This window comes from Pongo abelii, chromosome 8 (assembly GCF_028885655.2).
Source record: "Pongo abelii isolate AG06213 chromosome 8, NHGRI_mPonAbe1-v2.0_pri, whole genome shotgun sequence".
NCBI lineage: Eukaryota > Metazoa > Chordata > Mammalia > Primates > Hominidae > Pongo > Pongo abelii.
This window is the reverse complement of record NC_071993.2, coordinates 17,155,153-17,179,982: the sequence shown is the minus strand read 5'-3', so window position 1 is coordinate 17,179,982 and position 24,830 is coordinate 17,155,153. Positions and strand designations below refer to the sequence as shown.

Below are 24,830 nucleotides of genomic sequence, written 5' to 3'. Positions count from 1 at the left end.
GCAATGGAACCAGAATAACCAAAATGTTCTTGAAAAGTTGAAGGACTCACACTTCCTGATTTCAAAACTTAGAACAAAGCTACAATAATCAAGACAGTATCTTATTGAAGTAAGGATATAAATATAGATCTATGGAACACAATTGCAAGTCCAGAAGTGAACACATACTTTTATGGCCAATTGATGTGTGAAAATGATGCCAAAACATATCAATGGAGAAAAATCATTTTTTCAACAAATGGTGCTCAATAGCCACATGCAAAATTATGGTGCTGGACCCCTTCCTTATAGCATACACAAAAATTAACTAAAAATGGATTATAGACCTGAATGTCAGAGCTAAAACCATGAAACTCTTAGGAGAAACCTAGGAGTAGTTTCTATGCCCTTCAGTTTAGGCAAAGCCTTCTTAAATATGACACAAAAAGTACAAAGAAAGAAAGAAAAAAGAAAAATAACTTCCTCAAAATTAAAAACAAATAACTTGATTTTTAAAATGGGCAAAGGAGGCTGAGCACAGTGGCTCACACCTCATCCCAGCACTTTAAGAGGTCAAGGTGGATGAATTACTTGAGCTCAGGAGTTCGAGACCAGCCTGGGCAACATAGTGAGACCCCATCTCTACAAAAAATTTAAAAAATAGCTGAGTGGGGTAATACACGCCTGTAGCCTCAGCTACTCAGAAGGCTGTGGTGGGAGGATCACTTGAGCCTGGGAGGTAGAGGCTGCAGTGAGCTATGATTGTGCCATTGCACCCTAGCGTGGGTAACAGAGTGAGACCCTGTATCAAAAAAAAAAAAATGCCAAAAACAAAAGGACACACCCATAGGATGGCTATATAAAAACAGTCGGATAATGGTGTTGACAAGGATATGGAGAAATTGGAACCTTTATACACTCCTGGTGGAGATGTAAAATGGTACAGCCACTTTGAAAAATAGTTGGCAGTTCCTCAAAAAGTTAAACATAGAGATACCATCTGATCCAGCAATTCTACTTTTAGATATATTCTCAAGGGGAATGAAAATTATGTGTCCACACAAAAATTTGTATGTGAATGTATCTACAGTCATCATCTATAATAACATATACAAATAGCAAAATGCAATCATTATTTTTAATTTTAAAAGTAGAAACAACTTAAGTGTCCATCAACTGGTAAACAGATAAATAAAATGTGGTATATCTTTACAGTGGAATATTATATGGCATTAAAAAAGAATGAAATAATGATCCATGCTACAACGTGGATGAACTTTGAAAATGTTATACAGTGTGAAAGAAGCTAGTCACAAAAGACCACATATTGTATAATCCCATTTTGTTTGAAACGTCCAAAATAGGCAATCTACAGAGACAGAAAGTAGATTAGTGGCTGCCTGGGGCTCTGGTTTCAGGGGAATGAGGAGTGACCGCTAAAGGATATGAGTTTTTTTTGGGGGGGTGACTAAAATGTGCTAAAATCGATTGTATTCTCAAATTGATTTGTACTCTGTTAAAAACATTTCAGAAATAATTATTCTTGAAGCAGTTTTCAAAATTGATACACAACATAGTTGAACATATCTTCTCTAATTTTAGATTGGTAGCAGTTCCATTTTGGGTTCTCCTGAAAACAGAAAGTATTGTGGTACAGACATACCTTCATTTATAACATCTGTGTACAATTTTCTTTATGTCACATTCGTGAAAAGTTCTTCTACTGAAAACCATGGTTTCATGGCTAAGTTCAGTGCTGAGGATTTGGGTAAGAGATTGTCTCTTTTTTTTTCCTCCTCTTGAGCTTGTATCAGAATAAGTGAATGATAGAAATAAATTATATGAAAATCATCTATACTGTGAAAAATTTTAAAGTACACTCAAAGACAAAGAATATATATTTTCTAATCAACATTTATATCAAAAGTTAATTGTTACTTATTAACAAGAGAAAAATCAAGTTATCTTAAGTGGTATCTAAGAAACATTTTTGCTTTTAATCTTTGAAGAGGTTATTATCAGAGCCTTTTAATTTGAAATCCAGGTAGCTTGGTTACTTGCTGCGGTAATTATAATTTTTATTTCAACAGCTTGTGGAGAAATTCTTACAGAATCAACAGGGACCATTAAAAGTCCTGGCCATCCAAATGTCTACCCCCACGGTATCAACTGTACTTGGCATATATTAGTCCCACCTAATCACTTGATTCGTTTAATGTTCGAAACATTTCATCTAGAGTTTCATTACAATTGCACAAATGACTACTTGGAAGTTTATGACACTGACTCTGAGACATCCCTTGGAAGGTAAGGTTATTTTTGTTTGTTTGTTTAACAATAAAACTTTACTGATTTCCTGCTTCAGTGAAGGATCTTAAAATCGACCACGTTGTGTTATGAAAACCAGGTGAGGTCCTCATGCTTCTTAATGACCATTTCTACATAACTACTCTGTAGTTTTGGCCTGCAGGCATTAAGTTTTGACATCTGTATATATTCATGAAGTCAAAACCAAAATTGAAATAATGCATATATCCACTACCCACGAAACTTTCTTCCTTTCCGTTATAATTCCTTGCTTTTGCTCCTCACCCCCACCCACAGGAAACCACGAATCTACTTTCTATCCCTGTAGATTCGTTTGCATATCATCTAAATGGAATCGTACTATACATATTGAATGTTTTTCTGACTTTCCTCAATTAGCATAATTTTTTGTTGAGCTTCTTGGATCTGAAGATTTATAGTTTTAAACATTTTTGGCCACAAGTTCTTAAAATATTTTTCTGTCTTTCCTCCCCATTAGGGACTCTGATTTCATGTATATTAGGCACTTGAAATTGTTCTACAACTCTCTTGATAGTCTGTTTGATTTCAAGCCTCTGTTCTCTGTGTGTTTTACTTTGGAAAGTTTCTATTACTATATATTCAAGTTCACTCATCTTTTCTTCTGCAATGTCTAATCTGCTATTAATTTTACCAAGTGTATTTTTCATCTTAGATATTGTAGTTTTCATTTCAGAAGTTCAATTTGAGTCATTTTATATATAGTCTATGTCTCTACTTTACACATGAATTTTTTTTCTCTAGCTTAAAAAATCTATGAGATATAGTTGTAGCTATTTTAATGACTTTATCTACTAATTCAAACATTTGGATTGTTTCCTGCTATGGTTTTATAGATTGATTTTTCCTCTCTTTCTGTGTTATACTTTCTCACGTCTTTTCATGTCTCGGTAATATTCAATAGGATACCAGACATTTTCAATTTTATGTTTTTGGCTGCCGGACATTGTCATATCCTGTAAGTATTCTTGAGTGTTGTTCTGGAAAGCAGTTAAGCTACTTGGAAACAGGTTGATCCGTTTCAGTTTTGCCTTTAAACTCATTTGTTTCCTGTCTCCGAAGGTTTGTTGTCCTACATTGCTTGATATCCAGTGTTTTGAGAGCCATTGTATTATACATTTTGTCCAGGATTTTTGTTGTTTCAGGTGCAAAGTTAAATCTAGCCCCTGTTATTACATTTCTGTTGGAAATGGAAACCTTTTGATATTTTAAAATTTATCTTGCATTTTATTTTCTTTATTTCTCATTCATGTTTTAAACATCTTTCTTGTCCTAATCTTTCATCTTCTTAACTTTCTTCTTTTTCTTTTTTGGGAAGGTACTTAACATATCACCACTGCAAAATACAGAACGTTTGCTGAATGGCATAAACTATAATGATCTTCCCCAAATTTCATATACATGGGCATATATGAAGGCATTTAAAATATCAATTAGTTCACCTACCTTTATTTTGATCAAGATATTAAATTTTTTTTCACATTGCAATGGTATTATACACCAAAGTTTCTTTCTTTTTCTCCTTTAGCAATTAACTTATCCATTTCCCATACTCAACATTTCCTCTTTTTTTGGTTTCTGTATTTGTTTTCTTTATCATTTCTTTTGGTTAATTTTACCAAGTGTGCTTTGATTTGAGATTCCTATTTTATTGTCACTCCTCCCTACAAGTATTTCTTCAGATAAAAGCTCAAGGCGTTCTGTCTTTTATCACAACTCTCTTTTTAACATTAATAGAATAGTTTTTCTGAGCTAAACTGCTTTTGTTCAGCAGAAACATGGCATGGCTGAATCATCACTCTTATCTCTTTATAAGTGAGCTGTTTAAGGACAATAGATTCCCTCTATAGGGATTACGATTCCAGGCACTGTTCTAAGTGCTTTATATACAGGGTATTAACTCATCACATTTTCAAAACAACTCTATGATGTAGGTACTGTCATCATTCCCATTTTAGGGATGAGGAAGGCAAGGCACAAGGATCAAGTGATCTATGAGTTTAGATTAGAGAGATGACTATGATTTTATGATATATTGTTTCCCTTTGTTGTATATGTTTATTACATTTCTATTAAAAAGTGTATTAATATGCTATATGGCAATCTAGTGTAGCTTTTACTAAACTTCTCATACATGACAACTCACATAGCCAGTCACATACCTAAAACCATTTCAGAGATATAATCATGAACAGGACAATCTTTAGTAAGTTTGCAAATCTTTTTTGCCTGAAATATATTTGTGTTTTAAGGTTGATGAGAGGTAGAGAACAAAACCTATTATTATATTTACATGTCCTAATTTTTGGTACATCATTTTCAATATACCAAACTAAAATACACATATCTGTCCTTTCTTTGTTTGGAATAGATACTGTGGAAAATCGATCCCGCCTTCTCTCACAAGCAGTGGTAACTCATTGATGCTGGTGTTTGTGACTGACTCCGACCTCACTTATGAAGGCTTCTTAATAAACTATGAAGCAATCAGTGCAGCAACAGGTAACAAAACAGCATTGCATACTCGGTTTTATTGACTCCATGCAAAACAGTGCTAATAGCTAAAACACAATGAGAATACATCATCCGCAAACCTGTGGCACACAATGAGAGCTATATTTAGAATAAAGGGTACTGACTTAAATACCTTCCTTATTGAAAGTAGTGACTAGATAAGAATATTGTATCAATATTAAATCTTCTAATTTTGGTAATTGTACTGTGGTTTTGTTAAAAGAATGTTTTTTCTTCCCTTAGGAACAATACACTGAAGTTTTTAGACGGTAAAGAAATATAATGTCTCCAAAGTACTCTGAATTGGCTGAGATAATAAGTGTGAATGTTTGTGTGTCTGTGTGTGTGTGTGTGTGTGTGTGTGAGAGAGAGAGAGAAAAAAAATGATAAAGTAATGGGAGCAGAGTACAAATACATAACAAATCTGGGTAAAAAGAATTCAGGAGCTCATTCTTGCATCTTTTAAAATTCTATCAGAATGAAAAATTACCAAAGAGACTGAATACTTATGTTACGAAATTAGAAACAGAACAACAACATATAAAAATTAGAGACTACTGCATGAAATTCCAGGGAAAGGAATGGAAGATTTCTTGGCAAAATATGCGTTTCTCAATTTCACCTAATGAAGTTAATCTTTTCAGCATTTATTCCTTTCATTGTATTTTTCCTACTACTTAATTTCTCATTATTACTATGCTCTTTGCAAATGAGGTATAGGAAACAAATCCCTTTTGCAGGCACAGTCTTTGAGGTAACATATGAACCAGAGATGATCCCAGCCCCAAGAGCCTGTGCATGGGATTGATGAAGGAGTCATATTTCGTTAGGCTCATGTTTCCCTAGGATGTGTTCTTTTTTAGAGACTCTGAGCTTTCCTTTTGCATCATTGTATTAAAGGACCCAAATAACATCCAGTATAGACCCATAGTAGGCATATGGTGACCATGCCTTCCAAGCATTTCTCAGCCTTGGGATTACCCCAGCAGCATGGTACAATTCACTGAGATCCCTCCAGAAAGAACTGGTAGCTTTTCCTATGTTGGGACATGCACCGTCTGACACACTCTTGCATCCTCAGAACCCCAGATGCTTATCTTTTAAAGTCCCCACTCCCTAGAGTAAATAAAAGTTTAAACATCTCCCACTCAAAATCTTACCCAATTTCCCATTTATTTCTCCTTCAGAGGGGCTGGCCACTACTCTTGATTTCAGGCAAAACTCTGCAGCAGTTCAAGTTGTATGTTTGAAAGCATGGCTTTAGATTTGCTCCAGAATCCTGAGTGTGACAGAATCAATCAATACTTTTCTCCCAGGTGGGAATCTCTGCAGGAGCAGTTCATTATCCAGCTCAAGCGCAAGCGCATGCGAAATGGAATCTCTGGCAGTTACAACAGGCTATGGTGTGTGATTGACGTATTCACTGGACTTCATTCAGTGGTTAATATCCAGTGACCAAAACTGGTTTCTTAAGAAATTATAGGGTGCACACCATTTTTCATGCTGTTGTAGTTTTATCTGTCTCGTATGTTTGGCCCCAAAGCATGCGGAATATTAGATCAGGATTTGGAGCAAGTCACTTGAACTCTCTAGGCCACAGTTCTCTCATCTGTAAAATTAAGGAATTGGATTTGGTAAACTTTGAGATGACTTCTGGCTTTAATCATCTATGAACATAATTTTAATTTGCTGCATGAATAAACTGGCTGTATCTTAGATAACATATAATACAGGCAGGGCCTCCTAAAAATGTGGAAATCTTTGTAATGATATGCAAAGTAAGACATACCTTTGTAAAGCAATTCTATTACCACCCTAGCTTGTAAGGCAATATTTTGTGCAGAAAGAACCCAGAGCAGTTAAAATAATTGGGCAGAGAGGATATTAGATTTTAGTTGTAAAAGTTTTCAGAAAGATAAGATACAGGTAAAATAAAAATGAGTCAGGAAAAGAGATGGAAGCAAACTGGACAGGAAAGGAAACTATAAAGAAAGAGAGAAGTAAAAGCAAGCGATAAAAGTGAAGGGGAGACGATGTTTTCATAGAAACTCAAAAGATTCTCCAGCCAGCTTCCCTGTGTGATAATCATTACTTTGGCCTCTATTTGGTCTGCATAAGGCTGAAATCACAGACGAGGGAGTGTTCGCTTTCTGTCCCTGGGCTGAGCCTGGCTGGTCACTGTGCCCGCTTGTTGTTGGATGAACTCATAGGTCTGACTAACACAGTCAAGCCATTCTAAATAGCAATCAGATGACGAGATCCAGGAAGACACAACACACCTTCTGTTTATAATTCTGGAGCCTGTCACAGTTTCCCATAGATCAAGACCCGAGAGATCGGCTCACATGCATTGCTGAGGGGGGGTCCTGCAGCATTTTTTAGGGAAGGGCTGGTGTCAGGAGACTGAGCTGGGGTTGGGCTGGTGACACCAGGTGGTCGGCTAGTCCTCTAGCGCAGTGGCTAGACCTGGAAGGCAGCCAGAGTCAGAGTGAGCTGCTGGTGTGGAAACACAGAGATGCTAGGACTCATTCTTTTCAGGTGTCATTGTATGTTGGATATTTTCTGCAGAATAAAATAGCATCAGGGAAAAGCATCAAGGGAAGCTCAGTCATTGGCCCTCATCTTACTTTATTGCTCTAACAGAAGTTATTTCCAGAGCAGTAATGTTGGTATTTGGTTGTTGATTTCTAGCTCCTCGGCCCAACAGGTGTGCGTTTGCCTGCTGAAGTCTTTCCTGGCTTCATCTGATAAAGGTTAAGTTTCCGGATTTGAGTTCAGATACTTTTCCATCTGTAGTCTGTGCCATGTGGCTATGATGTCAGCCCCAAAATATGTGTTTGGGAGAAAAAAGATTGGCTTCTTTTGATTACTCGGACTTCCTCCCTTGTTAGTTTGTTTCTGCCTTTATCCAGATGTGCCTGGGAAAACAGGAAGAAAAGAACTAACAAGTACAAGGTTAACAGGTTAAAACTCTTATGAATTTCTTAGGAACTACAAGACTAAGCTTTAATTTAAAGTATTAGATTTTGCTCATTCAAACTACGAAATATTTGAATCCTGAGAGAATGTAATTGACTAATGTTATCAATTTAAAGTAAAATTTTATATTCTATAACATGTATTGCATATACATTAATATATAATCCTGCTAAGAGGGAACTTTAAAAGTATAAACAGGAACAGATAAATGTACCTGATTCATTTTCAACTTTAATATTAGAGGAAAACCTATTTAACATCTAGTCCAATGTTTTTCAAACTGCAATTCATGACTCATTCGTGAGTCATGAAATTAATTTATTCGGTTGCTACTTGTGACTGTTAAAAGTATGGAGTAGAATAGAAAGGAATAGGAGAGAAAGTATCAGAGTTTATCATACAAAGTAAGGTGCCGCTTCATGAGACCTGTTTGCAGTATCTCTGCCCACATGGGTGGTTAATGTAAATGTATTTTTTAGGGTATGTCAAGAAAGTTTGAAGCACAAATCTATTCCAGTTACCTTAATTTTTAAATGAGGGAGATAGAAGTCTAGGATGTTGAATTTATCCTCCCAAGAATACATAGCTAATTGGTTTGAAAGTCAGACTAAACAACTGAGTCCAGTCTTAGAATCCATTTCTTTTGCCATGTCTAGGTTAGCTCTTAGAAACACTCTGAATGAACTGCATATAACAGTTAGTAACATTTAATTCAGGGCTATCATCAAACTGTGGTGGATTTTTCATATTTCCTGCAAAGCGAAAACCTTCACAATTGTCCAGGGAAATGGCCAAGGATGATCACAACAACAACAACACAGGATTAGAGATGAGCCCTACTGGGCTTTCTTGGCCTCCCTCCTTCCCAAGGCAGGATTCCCACCTACTCATCAGTGGGTGGTTAGTGCTGTTTTTTATCAGTGATCCTGGAATGAGCTCAGAAGAGGCATCTAGGAGTGCAAAGTTAAGAAATGATGACAAACATGCCCAAAGAGGCCTTCTTTACACTAAATGGGTAAAGAGAGTTCTGTTCTATTTTAAAACTTCAGTTTGGGAGTGTAGTGTTCTCAAATTCTAGTGTTCATAAGAAATTTGAGATGGGGGATTTTCTTCCTATAAATTCAGGCATCTGGGCCCCACCCAGAAATTCTGATTAAAATAGGTCTAGGGTGCATGTTTACCAAGCAATTCAAGGGGTTCTAATGAAACTTTGTAGTTTATCGAGGACTCTAAAAGTCAAGCCTTAGCATGTGAATTGCTGTAGAATTACAAGGGAGATACAATAGTGGATTGGACTGTAACTGCTCATGATGGAAAGTACTATTCATGACACAGGGAAAGGGGATGCTGTAGGGAGGTCAGAAGTCTTGGTCCTACTCTCAGCCTTGATACTAATTAGGAATACTTTTTTTTGTTTGTTTTTGGGTTTGTTGTTGTTGTTGTTTGTTGGTTTGTTTGTTTTTTGAGATGGAGTTTCGCTGTTGTTGCCCAGGCTGGAATGCAATGGCAAGATCTCGGCTCACTGCAACCTCCGCCTCTTAGGTTCAAGTGATTCTCCTTCCTCAGCCTCCCAAGTAGCTGGGATTACAGGCATGGCCACCATGCCTGGCTAATTTTGTATTTTTAGTAGAGACAGGGTTTCACCATATTGGTCAGGCTGGTCCTGAACCCCTGACCTCAGGTGATCCCCCCGCCTCGGCCTCCCAAAGTGCTGTTATTACAGGCATGAGCCACCGCACCCGGCCATAATTTGGAATACTTTGGACAACTCACAAGCCTCTCTGATTCTTTCTATCCACCTTGAATTCTGTATTCTTTGCTATGAGAGATTCAGATATTTTCCCTCTGGAAAAGGTGTTGTAGTAAGTCGATTTGTCTTTTAAAGATTTACTTTCTTACTGTCTACTGTTTTCTCATAATTTTGTATGTACAGGTGTCCCAGCACTTCTCCACTCAGTTCATTTATCTTGTTTGTTATATTTCTTACTCCTTAGAATAAAAATGCAACAAAATGCTTAATCATGATATTCTGAGTTCCCTACTTGTCTTCATCCTTAAATTAACATTTCCTGTGTAGAAAAACCAGGGATTGTGGCCAGGCAGGGTGGCTTATGCCTGTAATCCCAGCACTTTGGGAGGCCGAGGCAGTTGGATCACCTGAGGTCGGGAGTTCGAGACCAGCCTAACCAACATGCAGAAACTCAGTTTCTACTAAAAATACAGAATTAGCCAGGCGTGGTGGCTCATGCCTGTAATCCCGGCCACTTGGGAGGCTGAGGCAGGAGAATTGCTTGAACGTGGGAGGCGGAGGTTGCGGTGAGAGAAAATCGCACCACTGCACTGCAGCCTGGGCAACAAGAGCGAAACTCCATGAAAAAAAAAAAAAAGAAAAGAAAAACCAGGGATTGTTAAAGAGAATAAGATTTGGAAAGAGGGGACTTGGGTTCATATTTTATGTTGGCCATGTCTGAAGTAAGTGTCTTTTAGAATTTAATCTCCAGGAAACTGAGATCTCTCATCTACACCTCTCTAAAAAGTGTGGTGATAATGCCTGGCTGTTTTGCAAAGTTGAGGAAGACAAAATGAGATATTCAATGTGAAAATTACATTATAGTTGTAAAGGAACATGACTTTGCCAGATATAAAATATGGTTCTCAATATCCAAGGACAATTTTACAATAGCTACTTTGCTTATTTTTATATGAATCTGCACTGGTCATCTGAGAGGGAAAAGAAAAAGCAATGACGATGACCACCTAGCAGAAAATTGTAGCAAAATGTTGGGTTTGATTGAGAAGGCTTCTTCTTTCTTAAGGAAGAAACTGAACCTGTAATTATATCTTCCCTTGGGTCTTCACTTTGAAGGATGCTAAACCAAATATGTCTGTGGAAGCAGATGATGGCTCCTGGGTTGGCTGTTTTTTTAGCACATTCCTAGAATATCTGAGGTCATATGGATTCATTCACAAACCAAACGTTTCATAAGTGATTTCAGAAAGCATAGCCTAAAGATTGAGCCTCAATGTAATTGGATAATCACATAAATCATCCCATAATGCAAAGCAGGAAGGAGCTGGAGCAGTTCCCCATAATCTAGAGTCTCCCTATGAGATGCATTCCTCTCTCCACAGGATCAGTTTATCCTATGTGGCTCAAATTTTATGGGACTGTATCATTGTTGCTTTGTGGTTTGGAAGGTTATAGATGTTTCTCATTTTCCCCTTTGATAATGAGCCAAGTCCTGTGTTACAAAAACTTATTTGAAAATGTTTAGTGAAGGCAAAGATACATTGTGAGGTTTAGAAAAGTCTCGTTTTGTGATTTTTGTAATGGTCCACAGAAGGCATTTGTATGTTTTCTCTTTTCTTTCTTTCTTTTTTTTTTTTTTTGAGGTTGGTCAGAGAGAAAAATATGTGAGTTTTGCCAACAGTTGTCTTTGATCCTCAGAGACATGCTTTTCCATTGCTAGTTCAGTTAAATTTAGGGGATAGAAAAAATGTACTTTCATTTTTCATTTCTTCGTAAATGTTCTTAGACCATAATAAAAGGCTAAACTGACATTGGATATGAATTTTCCTTTGGCAATATAAAATAAAATAAAAGGCATAGATACATTTTTATCTTTGCATTTTGTATTGATGTAATAATAAGCATCATGCCAACACATAAATATCCTTGTATGGAAACACATTCTAATTTAATCATTTGTGCTTTGTTGAAAATCACAAGAGGAAACCAAAACTTAGTATTGATATTTTTCAGTATTACTATTATTCTAGGAGCCATTTATATTGTCAAGGGAAGAAATGTAAACATCTATAGAGTTCAGTGATAGTTAAGAGGGGTTTTTAATCTTTCAAGAAATAGATACATTAAGTTCAGAGAATAATAATTTTTCTCTCTATGAAATTTGAATCACATAAAACTACCATCAGATTTTAAGATTAAATATTCTATTATTTAATATGTATAGCAGGGGTCCCTTCAAATATGATATTTTATTTCTCTATTTCAATTTTATGTATTCTTTATTAGATATCTGAGTTATTTGTTGGACTTTCTCTAGAGAGTGCAGACTGTCTGTGCACAGAACTTTCAAGCTTTTAACATAATATGGATTTTTTTCCTGTAATTTCAGTAAATTTATCCATAATTTTCAGAATTGTGTACACCCATTTAACCACCTCTCCATTCAAGCTGTCGAATACTTCTGTCCCTCCAGGAGGGATCCTCGTGTTCCTTTGATTAGTTTCCTCAACACCCTCTATGTCAGCAACCACAGACCTGGTTTCTACCAATATAGAATAGTTTTAACTGTGCAACAGGCAGCTGTGAACAGGAATACATAGTATGTACTCTTCTGTGTTTGGCTTCTTTTTTTTGAGACGGAGTCTCTCTGTCGCCCAGGCTGGAGTGCAGTGGCGCGATCTCGGCTCACTGCTACCTCTGCCTCCCAGGTTCAAGCGATTCTCTTGCCTCAGCCTGCTGAGTAGCTGGGATTACAGGCGCACACCACCATGCCCGGCTAATTTTTTGTATTTTTAGTAGAGACGGGTTTTCACCATGTTGACCAGGCTGGTCTCGAACTCCTGACCTTGTGATCTGCCCAAATTGGCCTCCCAAAGTCCTGGGATTACAGGTGTGAGCCACCGCACCCGGCTTGGCTTCTTTCGTTTAGCATAATGTGTCTGGAATTTTTTCATGTTGCTGTATTTATCTGTTTTTTTTCTTTCTATTGCTGACTAGCCTTCCATTGCATGGATGTATCGTAATTTGATTATCTGTTCACCTGTTGGTAGATAATTGAGCTTTTCCCAGTGTTTAGCTATTACAAAAAAAGCTACCATGAACATCGACGTGCAGGTTTTTTGTGGACTTATTCATTCTCTTGCGTAAAATACCTAGGAGTAGAATTTCTGGGTCTCGCATGGTAATGATATGTTTAACTTTATAAGAAAGTGCCAAATTGTTTTCCAAAGTGGTTATGCCATTTTATATTCCCACCTATATGATTGACAATTCTGAAATAGGAGTTGGGGCTCAACACCAGACCAGATGGAAGACTGGCTAAAACAGGGAAGAGACAGAAGCACCTCTGCATAAGACATGCCCAACAGTGCCATGACAGTTTGCCGTTGCCATGACAACACCCAGAAGTTACCATCCTTTATCTAGAAATTTCCAAATAACTCACCCCTTAATTTGCATGTGGGTGTAAATATGACTGCACGACTGCGCCAAGCTGCTACTCTCAACACGTTCCCTATGGGGTAGACCTGCTCTGCAGGAGCAGTCACGGAGCTGGAACACTGATACCTCAGTGAAGCTGATTTTTTCTACCACTGGCTCACCCTTGTATTCTTTCCTGGGCAAAGCCTAAAACCTTCCTGGGTGGAGTCCCAATTTGGGGGCTTGCCTGCCTTGCAGTTCTTTTCTACATCTTTCCCAATCCTTAATATTGCCAATCTTTTCATTTTTAGCCTCTGGTAGTTGCATAGTAGTATCTGATGGTTTTATTTTGCATTTCCCTGATGACTAATAGTGCTGAGTCCTTTTCACATGCTTTTTGACAATTCACTTATTTTCTTTTGTGAGGTGTTCATTAAAACCATATGGCTCATTTTTGTTTGTTTCTTCTTAATGAGTCATATGTTATATATTCTGCATACAAATATGTCCTTTGCCAGATAAATGTATTGCAAGTATTTTCTTCCAGTGTGTGGCTAAACTTTTCTTTTCCTTATGGTATCGTTTGAAGAACAAAAGTTCAACATATCCTTTTATCCCTTTTATGGTTAGTGCATTTTGTATCTTGTCTAAGAAATATTTGACTACTGAAGTTATCAGGATCTCCCACGTACATCCTTCTAGAAATTGTTTTTTTGTTTTTGAGACGGAGTCTCACTCTGTTGCCCAGGCTGGAGTGCAGTGGCGTGATCTCAGCTCACTGCAAGCTCCGCCTCCCGGGTTCACGTCGTTCTTCTGCCTCAGCCTCCCGAGTAGCTGGGACTACAGACGCCCGCCACCACGCCCGGATAGTTTTTTGTATTTTTAGTAGAGACGGGTTTCACCGTGTTAGCCAAGATGGTCTCTATCTCCTGACCTCGTGATCCGCCCTCCTCGGCTTCCCAAAGTGCTGGAATTACAGGCGTGAGCCACCGCGCCTGGCTCCTTCTAGACGTTTTATAGTTTGAGATTTTATATTTGTTCTATGATCCATTTTGAATCAATTTTTCTATATGGTGTGAGTTGTGTGTCCAAGTGTGTTTAGCAAATGGTATTTAATTGTTCAAGCACCATTTATTGAAAAGATTCTCCTTCACTCCCACTCCCACGAAATTGCTTTTGCATTTTTGTTGAAAATCACCTGCCTGTGTTCATGTGTGGGTCTGCTTCTGGAATCTCTATTTCATCACACTGATGTACATATTTACCCCTTTAACAATAGAACATTATATTACTTAATATTACATAATTTCATATTGTTTATTAAAATCTGGAAGTATAAAACCTCTAGATTGATACTTTTCAGAATTGTTTGGGCTATCCTAGATTTTTTGTATCTCCATATTCATTTTAGAATCAGCTTTTCAATATATAAAAAACTTGAGAATTTGATTGAGATTGCGTTGAATTTACAGACCAATTTGGGGGTAAAGGTCATCTTAAATTCAGCCTTCCAATCCATGAACATATTTTACCTCTCCATTTATTCAGATCTTCCTTCATTTCCTTCAGCAATAAAGTTTTCAGTGTAGAGTTTGTGCATATTTCTATTAAACTTGTTATCAAGTGTTTCGTGTTTTTATGCTATTATAAAATGACATGCCATATTATATATGCTATTTTAAAATTTTACTTTCTGGTTGTTTGGCTGATATATGCAACATAAATGGATTTTTGTATACGTATCTTGTATTCTGCAGTCTTGTTAAACTCAGTTATTAGTCCTAATAACTTAAATAAATCCTTTAGTATATACTATATAGATGACAATAACTGTGAATAAGTTAAATAAGTTTTATTTTTTCCCTTCTCTCTCTCTGTCTCTCTTTCTCTGTGTACGTGTATTGCTGTGATGGCTAGAACTTTCTGTGCATTCTTGAACAGAAAGGGTAAGGTTGGAATGTTGACCTTTTTCTTACTCTTGACAGGAAAGCATTTAGTCCTTTACCACTTAAGTATGATGTTAGCTTTGGATTTTCCATAGATGCTATTTATCAGTTTGTGGAGTTCCCTTCTGGGCATATTTGCTGAGTTTTTATCCTGGATGGGTGTTGAATTTTTCTGCATCTTTTGGTATCTTTCAAAGCTTTCCTTTTTTTTTCTGTTTAGGTGGTAAATTATGTTGATTTAGTTTTCTACTGTCAAACCAATATTGTATAATACATCAGAACTCCACCTGGTTCTGATCTATTACAATTTTTATGTATATTCAGAATTGTTATGCTAAAATTTTCTTATGGATTTTTGCATCAATGTAAGACATACTGAACTGTAATTTTTCTGAATTTCTTTGTCTGGTTTGGTATAGGAGTAATATTGGTCTTGTTAGTTAGAAAATATCTTCTCTGTTTTCTGAGTTTGTGGAATATAAACAATTTCTTAATTGTTTGATACAATTTCACCAGTGAAATTATTTGAGCCTGTAGTTTTCTTCGTAGGAAGGTTTTATATTACAAATTTAATTTCTTCAATTAATAGAGACTATTAAAGCTTTATATTTCCTTTTGAGTCAGTTATGGGAATTTTGAAAGAATTAATCTATTTTATGTATGTTGTCAAATTTATTTGCACAGTTTTTTGTAATGGTGTCTTTCTATGATTTTAATGTCCAAAGATTCTATAGTGACATCCCCTCTTCATTTCTGAAAATGGTAATTTGTTTTTTTTCTCTTTTTTCTTTGATCAGTTTTGGTAGAATTCTATCAATTTTAATAATTTTCTCAAAGAACCAATTTTTGACATTGTTTATTTTCTCTATTGCTATTGCATTTTCCATTTAATTGATTTCTGTTCTTATATTATTTCATTTAATTATTGCCTTAGTTAGCTTTTTTCTAGTTTTTTAAGATAAAAATTAACTGCAGATGGATATAGATATAGCCTTTAAGCACTACTTCACTTCACCTCCCCCAATTTTTTTTTTTTTTTTTTTGAGATGGAGTTTTACTCTTGTTGCCCAGGCTGGAGTGCAGTGGTGCAATCTCGGCTCACTGCAACCTCTGCCTCCTGGTTTCAAGTGATTCTCCTGCCTCAGCCTCCCAAGTAGCTTGGATTACAGGCACTCACCACCATGCCTGGTTAATTTTTGTATTTTTAGTAGAGACGGGGTTTCACTATGTTGGTCACTCGGGTCTCAAACTCCTGACCATGTGATCCACCCACCTTGTCCTCCCAAAGTGCTCGGATTACAGGAGTGAGCACTGTGCCCGGCCACCTCCCAAATTTTAATGTTTTATTTTCACTAACTTCCAGTTCAAAATATTTTCCAATTATCTTGTGATTTCTTCTTCGTTCTATGGATTATTTGCAAATGTATTATTTAATTTTCAAATATTTGCAGGTTTTCTAGATGCCTTATTGATTTATAATTTCAGTTTTATTGTGGTTAAATGATATACTTTCTAAGTTTTCAATTGTTTAAAATTTATGGAGAATTGCTTTACAGCCCTGCATGTGGTCTATGTTGCTGACTGTTTCATGTACGCTTGAAAAACTGTGTTGTCTGCAGTTATTAAGTGTAGTGCTCTCTGTCAATTAGCTTAAGTCGGCTGATAGTGTTGGTCAGATTTTCCATACCCGTATTCATCTTTATCGGTTTCATTTTCACTTACTGAGAGAAAGGTGTTAAAATCTTCAACTCTAATCATGGTTTTATTTTTTTCTTTAATTTTTGCCTTTTCACTTTCCTTCATGTGTTTTGAAACTATTACTTTGTGCATGCACATTTAGGATTATTATGTTTTACTGATAAATCGTCCCCTTTGTCATTATGAAATGTCTTTCTATAAATCTAATAATATTATCCCTCTTGAAGTCACTTTTGTTTGATATTATTTCAGTGATTTCGGCTTTCTTACATTTACTGTTCATATGGTATATCTTTTTTCATTCTTTTGCTTACAACGTAACTTCACCATTGTATATAATGGTGTCATTACATATAATGTGCATGTATAGTAAAAAACATATAATTGGTTCCTGCTTTTTCTGTGTTTTAGTTGAAGTATTTAGACCATTTACAACTAATGTAATTATTGTTATGGTTGAATTTAACATACTATTATGGTAGTTGTTTTCCATTCGTCTCTTTTTATGTTGCCATTATTCTGTCTTCATTTTGGTTTACAGAATATTATTAGTATTCCATTCTATTTCCTTCATTGTCTTTTTAATGATACCTTTTTTTTGTATTTTTACATTAAGGCTAAAAATATACTCCTTAACTTAATAAGCAAGTTTTCTTAGAGTTAATATGCAGCTGCTTTACATTTCATACCTTCTAATTCATACCTGACACTTCATATTACACACATTCGCCTTTATACTTCACAAGTGTAATAATCTCATACTAGTGTAATTCCATGTGCCTGTCCTTCTGTGTGCTGTTTTAGTTATATCTTTTACTTCTCTGTATGTTATAAATTCATCTTATGATTATTTTTGCTTTAAATCACTAATTCTCTCTCTCTCTTTTTTTTTTTGAGTCTGAATCTCACTCTATCGCCCAGGCTGGAGTGCAGTGGCATGCTCCTGGCTCACTGCAACCTCCATCTCCCAGGTTTCAGCAATTCTCATGCCTCAGCCTCCCGAGTAGCTGGGGCTACAGGCATGTACCACCAAGCCTCGCTGATTTTTGTATTTTTTTTTGTAGTAGAGACAGGGTTTCACCATGTTGGCCAGGCTGGTCTCAGACTCCTGACCTTAAGTGATCTGCCCACCTTGGCCTCCCAAAGTGCTGGGATTACAAGTGTGAGCCACCACACCCAGCCTACTTCTCTCTGTATTATAAATTCACCTTACTATTATTTTTGCTTTAAATCACTAATTCTCTTTTAAGGAGATAATGAAAAGAAAGCCTAGCATTTATATTTATACAATGATTTATCATTTCCAGTGTTCTTCATTCCTTCTTGGAGATATTTTCTGTTTGGTATCATTTTCCTTTGGCCCAATGGATATTATTATTTCATACAGTACAGGTCTTCCAGTGACAAACTATCTGAGCTTCTGTTTGTCTAAAAATGTTACACTCTCGTTTTTTAAAAAAGTAGTTTTGCTGGATATTTAAACCTTTTTTCCCCATCTCAACATTTTAAAGATGTTTTCCATTTTCTTCTTGCCTCCATTGCTTCTGATTAGAAGCCAGCTGTCATCCTTATCATGATGTCACTGTATGTGATGTGGCTTCCCCCCCCCGCCCCAACTGGCTCCTCTGTTTTCCTTGTTTCTGTTTTCTAATAGATTCACTCTGACATGTCCAAGTGTGGTTTTCTTTTATTTCTCCTGTTTAGTATTGACTGAACTCCTATATCTTACTAGACATTTTTCATAAAATTTAGGAGAATTTTAGCCCCTATATCCTTCTCTTTTTTTGACGCATTTTTATTATCTTCCCCTTCTGGTTCTCTAATTGTATGCATGTTAACCTATTTGTTGTTTTTTCTTTGTTTTTTTAAATATCTGTTCATTTTCCTGGAGTTCTTTTTTCTTTGTTCTTTAGATTAAATTACATCTATTAATACATATTAAAGTTTACTGACCTTTTTTCTTCTGCCTACAGTTTACTGTTAAACTTATCATGAAGTTTTAATTTGAATTAGTGTAATTTTAAGTTATATAATTTCCATGGTTCCTTTTAATAATTTTCTCCCTTTTTGGGCCAAAATTTCTCATCTCTTTTCTTTTTAAGGCTTTTTCTTTAAGTCTTTGCACTTATTTTTAATGGCTGCTTTAAAGTCTTTCTCTTTTAAATCTAACACCTGGATCATCTTTGAATCACGAGATGACATTTTTTTCTCGATTATGACCACATTTTTCTTGACTACTGATCACATTTCTTTTCTTGATTTGATTCATATTTTCTCATTTTTTGTTTTGCTTTGTTTTGTTTTTTTTTTTAAAATGGACTCTCACTCTGTCGCCAGGCTGGCGTGCAGTGGCACGATCTCGGCTCATTGCAACCTTCACCTCCCAGGTTCAAGCAATCCTGCCTTAGCCTCCTGAGTAGCTGGGACTACAGGTGTGCACTACCACACCCAGCTAATTTTTTGTATTTTTGGTAGAGATGGGATTTCACCATGTTGGCCAGGATGGTCTTGATCTCTTGATCTCATGATCCACCCGCCTTGGCCTCCTAAAGTGCTGGGATTACAGGCGTGAGCCACTGCACCCGGACCATGTTTTCTCATTTTTTTTTAACATTTGTAATAATTTTGGGTTTTATAGTGGACATGATAGGTTGGGACATGATATAGGTGTCCCATATCATGTGGGTAAATTATGTGTTGTAGACACTCTGTATTCTATTATCTTCCTCTGAAGCTAGTTTGATATCTAACTGATTACTTTGTATCTGCATAGGTTTATATCTTTACTTGCTAAAGAATATTTGTGAACATCCCTGTTTCTCAAGCCCCTCTAACTTGGTAGGTCTCAACCTCCAACTTCTATGATTCCTGCAGGTCTTGTTAAGACTTATCCTTTGGTAGGGAAGTTCTAGAGAGCCCTACTCTTGGCCATGGTCTTCCCTTGTAAGATATGGCCTTTTAGTTGTCTTATTTGAATGCCTGAGGTGTTAAGGAGGTATCCCCATTCTGGAATGGGAGAGAACTCCAAATGATCTTATTTCTGCTTCCAGCCTAGTAGCAGCTCCTGTCTGACATGCTTTCTGAAGTCTCACCTTATGTATTCTCAGCCCAGGCTTAGCTAAGTATCCATGGGAAGCCCTACTCAGATGTCCGGCTTTCCTCTCTATATACTTCTTCTCTGTAGAATTTCCATATAGTTCCAGCTGCTTTGGCAACCCTAATCTTTGCATCATCAGCTCAGTAGGACTGTCATTCACTACCTGGGCTTCAGCTCCCTTCTGTGGTCGGGAAATTCTGCCCAGGTAGAAAGTCAAGGAAATCAAGAGTCGTACATCACGAGTTTCCTTTCTGTCAAGAATCACAATCTTGTACTGCAGATTGTCCAATATTTTGTTCAGTTTTACAGTTCTTAAAGAGAGGAGCTAGTTTAGTACAGTTGCTTGTCATAGCTGGAATAAAAAAAAAATTAAAGAACCTCAGCCAACCAGGATAGAGTACAGGAAGAAGAGAGAGAGGAAAAATGAGGTGAGAAAAATAGAAGTCATAGGATTGGGGTTTCGGGGTAGCTTGAAAGAGAAGAACTGAATGGAGTAGGGAGAGTGGGAGGAACTTAGATGCATGTACCAGTCCCCTTCGTTTCCAACACATCATGTAATAATATTTCAATAACTACTTACAGGGACCTCATCTGGGCCAGGTACTACAGTGATAGTAAATAATGGTTAATAAGGTCTTATTCATATCCCAAGGTTTAGTAAGGTAAATATACTCACATAAAAACAATTACAAAATATGTGTGGGGTTCAAATTGCTATTTGCATAAAATTTTATTATGCGAGATAAATTAATTCTGCTTGGTTGGGAAAGGTTTCAGCCAACCTTAAATAATGGGTAAGAGTGTATATGTAAAACTGTGTATTGTCAGGGGTTGTGGGGTGGCAGGTTAGGTAAAGGGTAAAGCATTTCAGACAACGTGAATGGTGTAAATATCATTGGAACACATCAGGAACTGTAGTTTACTTTTGTGCCAGCAATATAAAAGGAGCTTGGTGAGTAAATCAAAATTTCAGTAAAGATTAACAGACTCCCACCAGTTGTTCCAGAATAATCACATGCATGTAAGCAAGATAAAGAGAAACTACCCATCATTATTGCCCCAAAATGTCATTAATTCAGGTTCCTCCACCTGAGAACCTGATCACACTTAACATTCTCCCGCAGACAAGTTGCATTAGAGATATGCGAGACAATTGTATTTCCCCTCTGGGAGTACAGTGAGTAAGCAAGGAGCATTGTCTCTTTAAGAGCAAACAACAACAGATAATTTCCTCTAAATATTTGATATACTGGCTAAAGCTCTCTGAGTGTGGGTAAATGAATCTGTCTATTCTGTCAACTCAGGGATACTGGGTCATTGCTTTCATTTGATGTCCTTTTTTTAGCTTAGCAAGTTTCATTACTGGGTCTGAAATATTAATAGACCAATGCTATACTCCTCCCTGCTCTCTTTATCCCTCTTTTCTACCTTTCCTGTTGTCTCCCTTCTGTCTCTCTTATTCCCTTCCTCTCTACCTTCCTTTCCACTTGTGGAAATATTTTGGCAGACTACAGAAAAGCATACTTTTCTATACTTTGGGAGTTAAACATAATCTTTGGCGTTAAATGTCACTGCGAATTCCTTCAATAAAGTAAAGCCTTGATTGCTTGCTGTTTAAAATAGAGTAAAATCAAATATCTGGCGAACGCCCATTACTTTGAGAGCTATACACAGATGGTAGAACCTATAATACGTTCTATGCATCTCTATGTTTTCAATACCAGTGATTCTTCTTTTCCGAGTATGGGGATTATATAGCAGCAACTAGGGAAACAGCATAACTAAACATCCTTATTATTATTATTATTTTGACTCACAATGAAACACTTTTACTGTATCCAAAACCTTTTAGTAGGAGACCTCTGTCTACTCCTATACCCTAGATCTAGGTTATGGCTGGATGCAATTGGAAATACATTAAAAATGCATTTATTTGCTGGCCATGGTGGTGCATGCTTGTAGTCCCAGCCTCTGGGGAGGCTGAGACAGGAGAATCGCTTGAACTCGGGAGGCAGAGGTTGCAGTGAGCCAAGATCCCACCACTCCACTCCAGCCTTGGCAACAGAGCAAGACCCTTTCTCAAAAGCAAAAACAAAAACAAAAGCATTCAAACAAGATTTTCTTTGTAAAATATTTCAGATTTGGAGGGCATAGCAGATTGAGTGGGTGGTAGTAAACACAGAATCAACTGAATAGGTGATGTTAAAACTGTTAAACTAGAAAAGTTTTTAAAGAAGATATTTATTTAGGACTTCAAAATTGTCCAGGTACTATGCTAAATGTTTTATAAATGACCTAATGTCTTCCTTATAACGTAAATGACCACCATTTACTGAGTGCATATCATGGGCCAAGCCCTCGTAATGCATTATCTTTAACTCTTAAACCTTCACTCAAAGGTAGCAACCCTCTTCATTTGAGAGATGTGAGAACTAAGGCTTAGAGAAGTATAGTAACTCTCCCAAGGCTGCAGAGCTTGTCACTGTTTGAGACGGTTTTCATTTGAGATCACTCTGATCCTTCAGCCTGGGCCCCTAATCTTCACCCCATGGTGGAGGTACCTGCTTTGTCATTTCTCATAAATACATGCTTTGGTGAAAACCACTTTAAAGGAAGCTTAAGAAAAGACAAGACTGAATTATTTCTAGGACCTCCTGCAGTGGATCCTAATTTTTAACGTTTATGGTAATTTGCAAGGATTAGAAAAACGTAACACTTTCAAGACTTAAAGGGTTGTTTACTCAAGATATATGTAACAATTTCCACTCCATAGCTTAGATTTACTGTTGGTAATTATTTTGTCTTTAAGATTACAACAATTTTGTTTCAGAATGAAATCTTTATTTGCACATTCCAGAATGGCTTATTGAAAATCAAGTATAGGCACAAATTAATGAAATACATGTTACTGGATGTATTATAAACGCATCAATATTTTCTATTTTCTCTCTTATGGTCTGTTTCTGTTCACAGCATGTTTGCAAGACTACACAGATGATTTGGGGACATTCACTTCTCCAAACTTCCCCAATAATTACCCCAACAACTGGGAATGCATTTATAGGATCACAGTGAGAACTGGCCAACTGATTGCAGTGCACTTCACAAACTTCTCCTTGGAGGAAGCCATTGGAAACTATTATACAGATTTTCTGGAAATCAGGTCAGCATTTTTATTTATTTCATTATAATCTTTTCATAATTTATTCTCATTAATAATCTTTCCTAGGAAGATTAAGGAAAAAAAGTATGGAAATTCTCCGCAAAGCTCCCTGCTGTGCACTTTCTTGCAAGAAATAAAGTTTGTCATTTGGAGCCTGACTTAGGAGACATACAGGAATTGCATAAGATTCTGTGGTTATTTTGAAGTGATTATTTTATTGGAAATACTTGAAAATAAACTCCAGATTTTATGTGGGCAAAGAAACAGATGTGCTACTACTCTGAAATGACATAACTTGCTACTGTTGAATACCTACTTTAATTATGTAAAATCGATGTAAATTTTAGGCTGTTTGCTGTTCATTTAATCTAATTATATTATAAAATGATGGCAGGATAGCAATCTTAAAGTTTTCATGTTCAGGTAATAAAAGGCTAGGCTTGTGAATTTCAATACAAGGCATTATTCTTTCATTATCATCACTCTGAAAGAATGTGTTTAAAAAGTTATATTTGCAGTAAAAGTAAGTTAACTTATATGTTACTATCTCTCCATGGCACTACTTTGAGTCAAATTAGGCTAATCATTCTGGTGGGCGTCTATATCAAATATTTCATTTGGGATTTTAAATCTGGAATCTTATGTATTATAATAAGTGTTATTCTATAATATAAAGTAAGGTATTAAAATAATAAATCATAATTGGACCCTATCATGCTAAAATGACATAATTTTCTTAATTTACAGCAGTTACTCACTGGACTTTGTTGTTGAATAAATCCCTTTTTTTGTTGTTTGTTTGAAAAAAGCTGCAGATTATAAACTAGATTTAAGGCCCCAAAAGTTTTTAGGAAAATGCTATTTCCAGAATTTTGCTAAATATATCAAATACGATATATCACATTTCAAAAATTTCCAAATCAGAAGGAAAACATTGAAAGATTCTCTGTAAAATACAGCAGTATGTTTATATTGTTAATAGTATAGTTTCTTTATCGTGTTTTCTCTGACACATTTGCCAGAGGCTTTATTTGAAAGGGTGAAGATTAAACACATTCTCTCAGTTTGTGATTGGTTATATAAAACACCATGCCAACCATGAATGAAGGTTATTCTTTGTTAAGTCATTCAAATACGATTTTAAAAAATTTAAAAGTTAAAATTGTGTTTTTTAGAGTAAGTGTAGTGTTTGAGAGAAATTACTTCATCCAATAAACTGCTAATGTTTGCATTCCCAAAGTTCAAATTATGTTAAATGTTTACACAGTAATATTGTCAGTAACCCAATAAATTTTAATTTCTGTATTCTGCCAGAGATGGAGGCTATGAAAAATCACCAGTGCTGGGAATATTCTATGGCTCAAATCTACCCCCAACAATCATCTCTCATAGTAACAAACTATGGTTAAAATTTAAGAGTGACCAAATAGACACAAGGTCTGGATTCTCAGCTTACTGGGATGGGTCATCAACAGGTAAACAGCAAAGAGCTGTCTTTGACTGGAGAAGCCAATCTGATTGGTTTCTGGATTCTGGGATTGTCATGCTCTGTCCATCACTCATCCCTGTTTGCCCAGCTGTATTTAAACTTCAATATTGCAAATAATTTTAAATTAACAGCAGCCATTCCTTTTTAACAGACAAAGGGAGAAAGTTCTAGTTTCTTTTTACCAATAAATAAGAATCCTGGTTAGAATAAGGAAATTGCATTAATGGAAATTGGGGCTGGGTGCTGTGGCTCACTCCTGTACTCACAAACACTTTGGGAGGCCGAGGCAGGGGAATCACCTGAGGTCAGGAGTTGGAAACCAGCCTGGCCAATATAGTCTCTACTAAACATAGTCTCTACTGGCCAACCCCGTCTCTACTAAAAATACAAAAATTAGCCGGACGTGGTGGCTGGTGCCTATAGTCTCAGCTACTAGGGAGGCTGAGGCA

General features: G+C 36.4%; 1 protein-coding gene across 2 annotated transcripts in view; it reads left to right on the top strand.

Annotated features, from left to right (window-relative positions):
* The window catches only part of CUBN (cubilin), a 307,275-nt gene that overhangs the window by 61,973 nt on the left and 220,472 nt on the right, over positions 1–24,830 (top strand). For both annotated transcript variants that reach the window (XM_054522000.1, XM_024254068.2), the window contains 5 exons: positions 1,582–1,747; positions 2,070–2,286; positions 4,697–4,827; positions 22,703–22,892; positions 24,207–24,367. In XM_054522000.1, the coding sequence (XP_054377975.1) occupies positions 1,582–1,747; positions 2,070–2,286; positions 4,697–4,827; positions 22,703–22,892; positions 24,207–24,367 (865 nt within the window). The remainder of the gene's footprint in view (positions 1–1,581; positions 1,748–2,069; positions 2,287–4,696; positions 4,828–22,702; positions 22,893–24,206; positions 24,368–24,830) is intronic.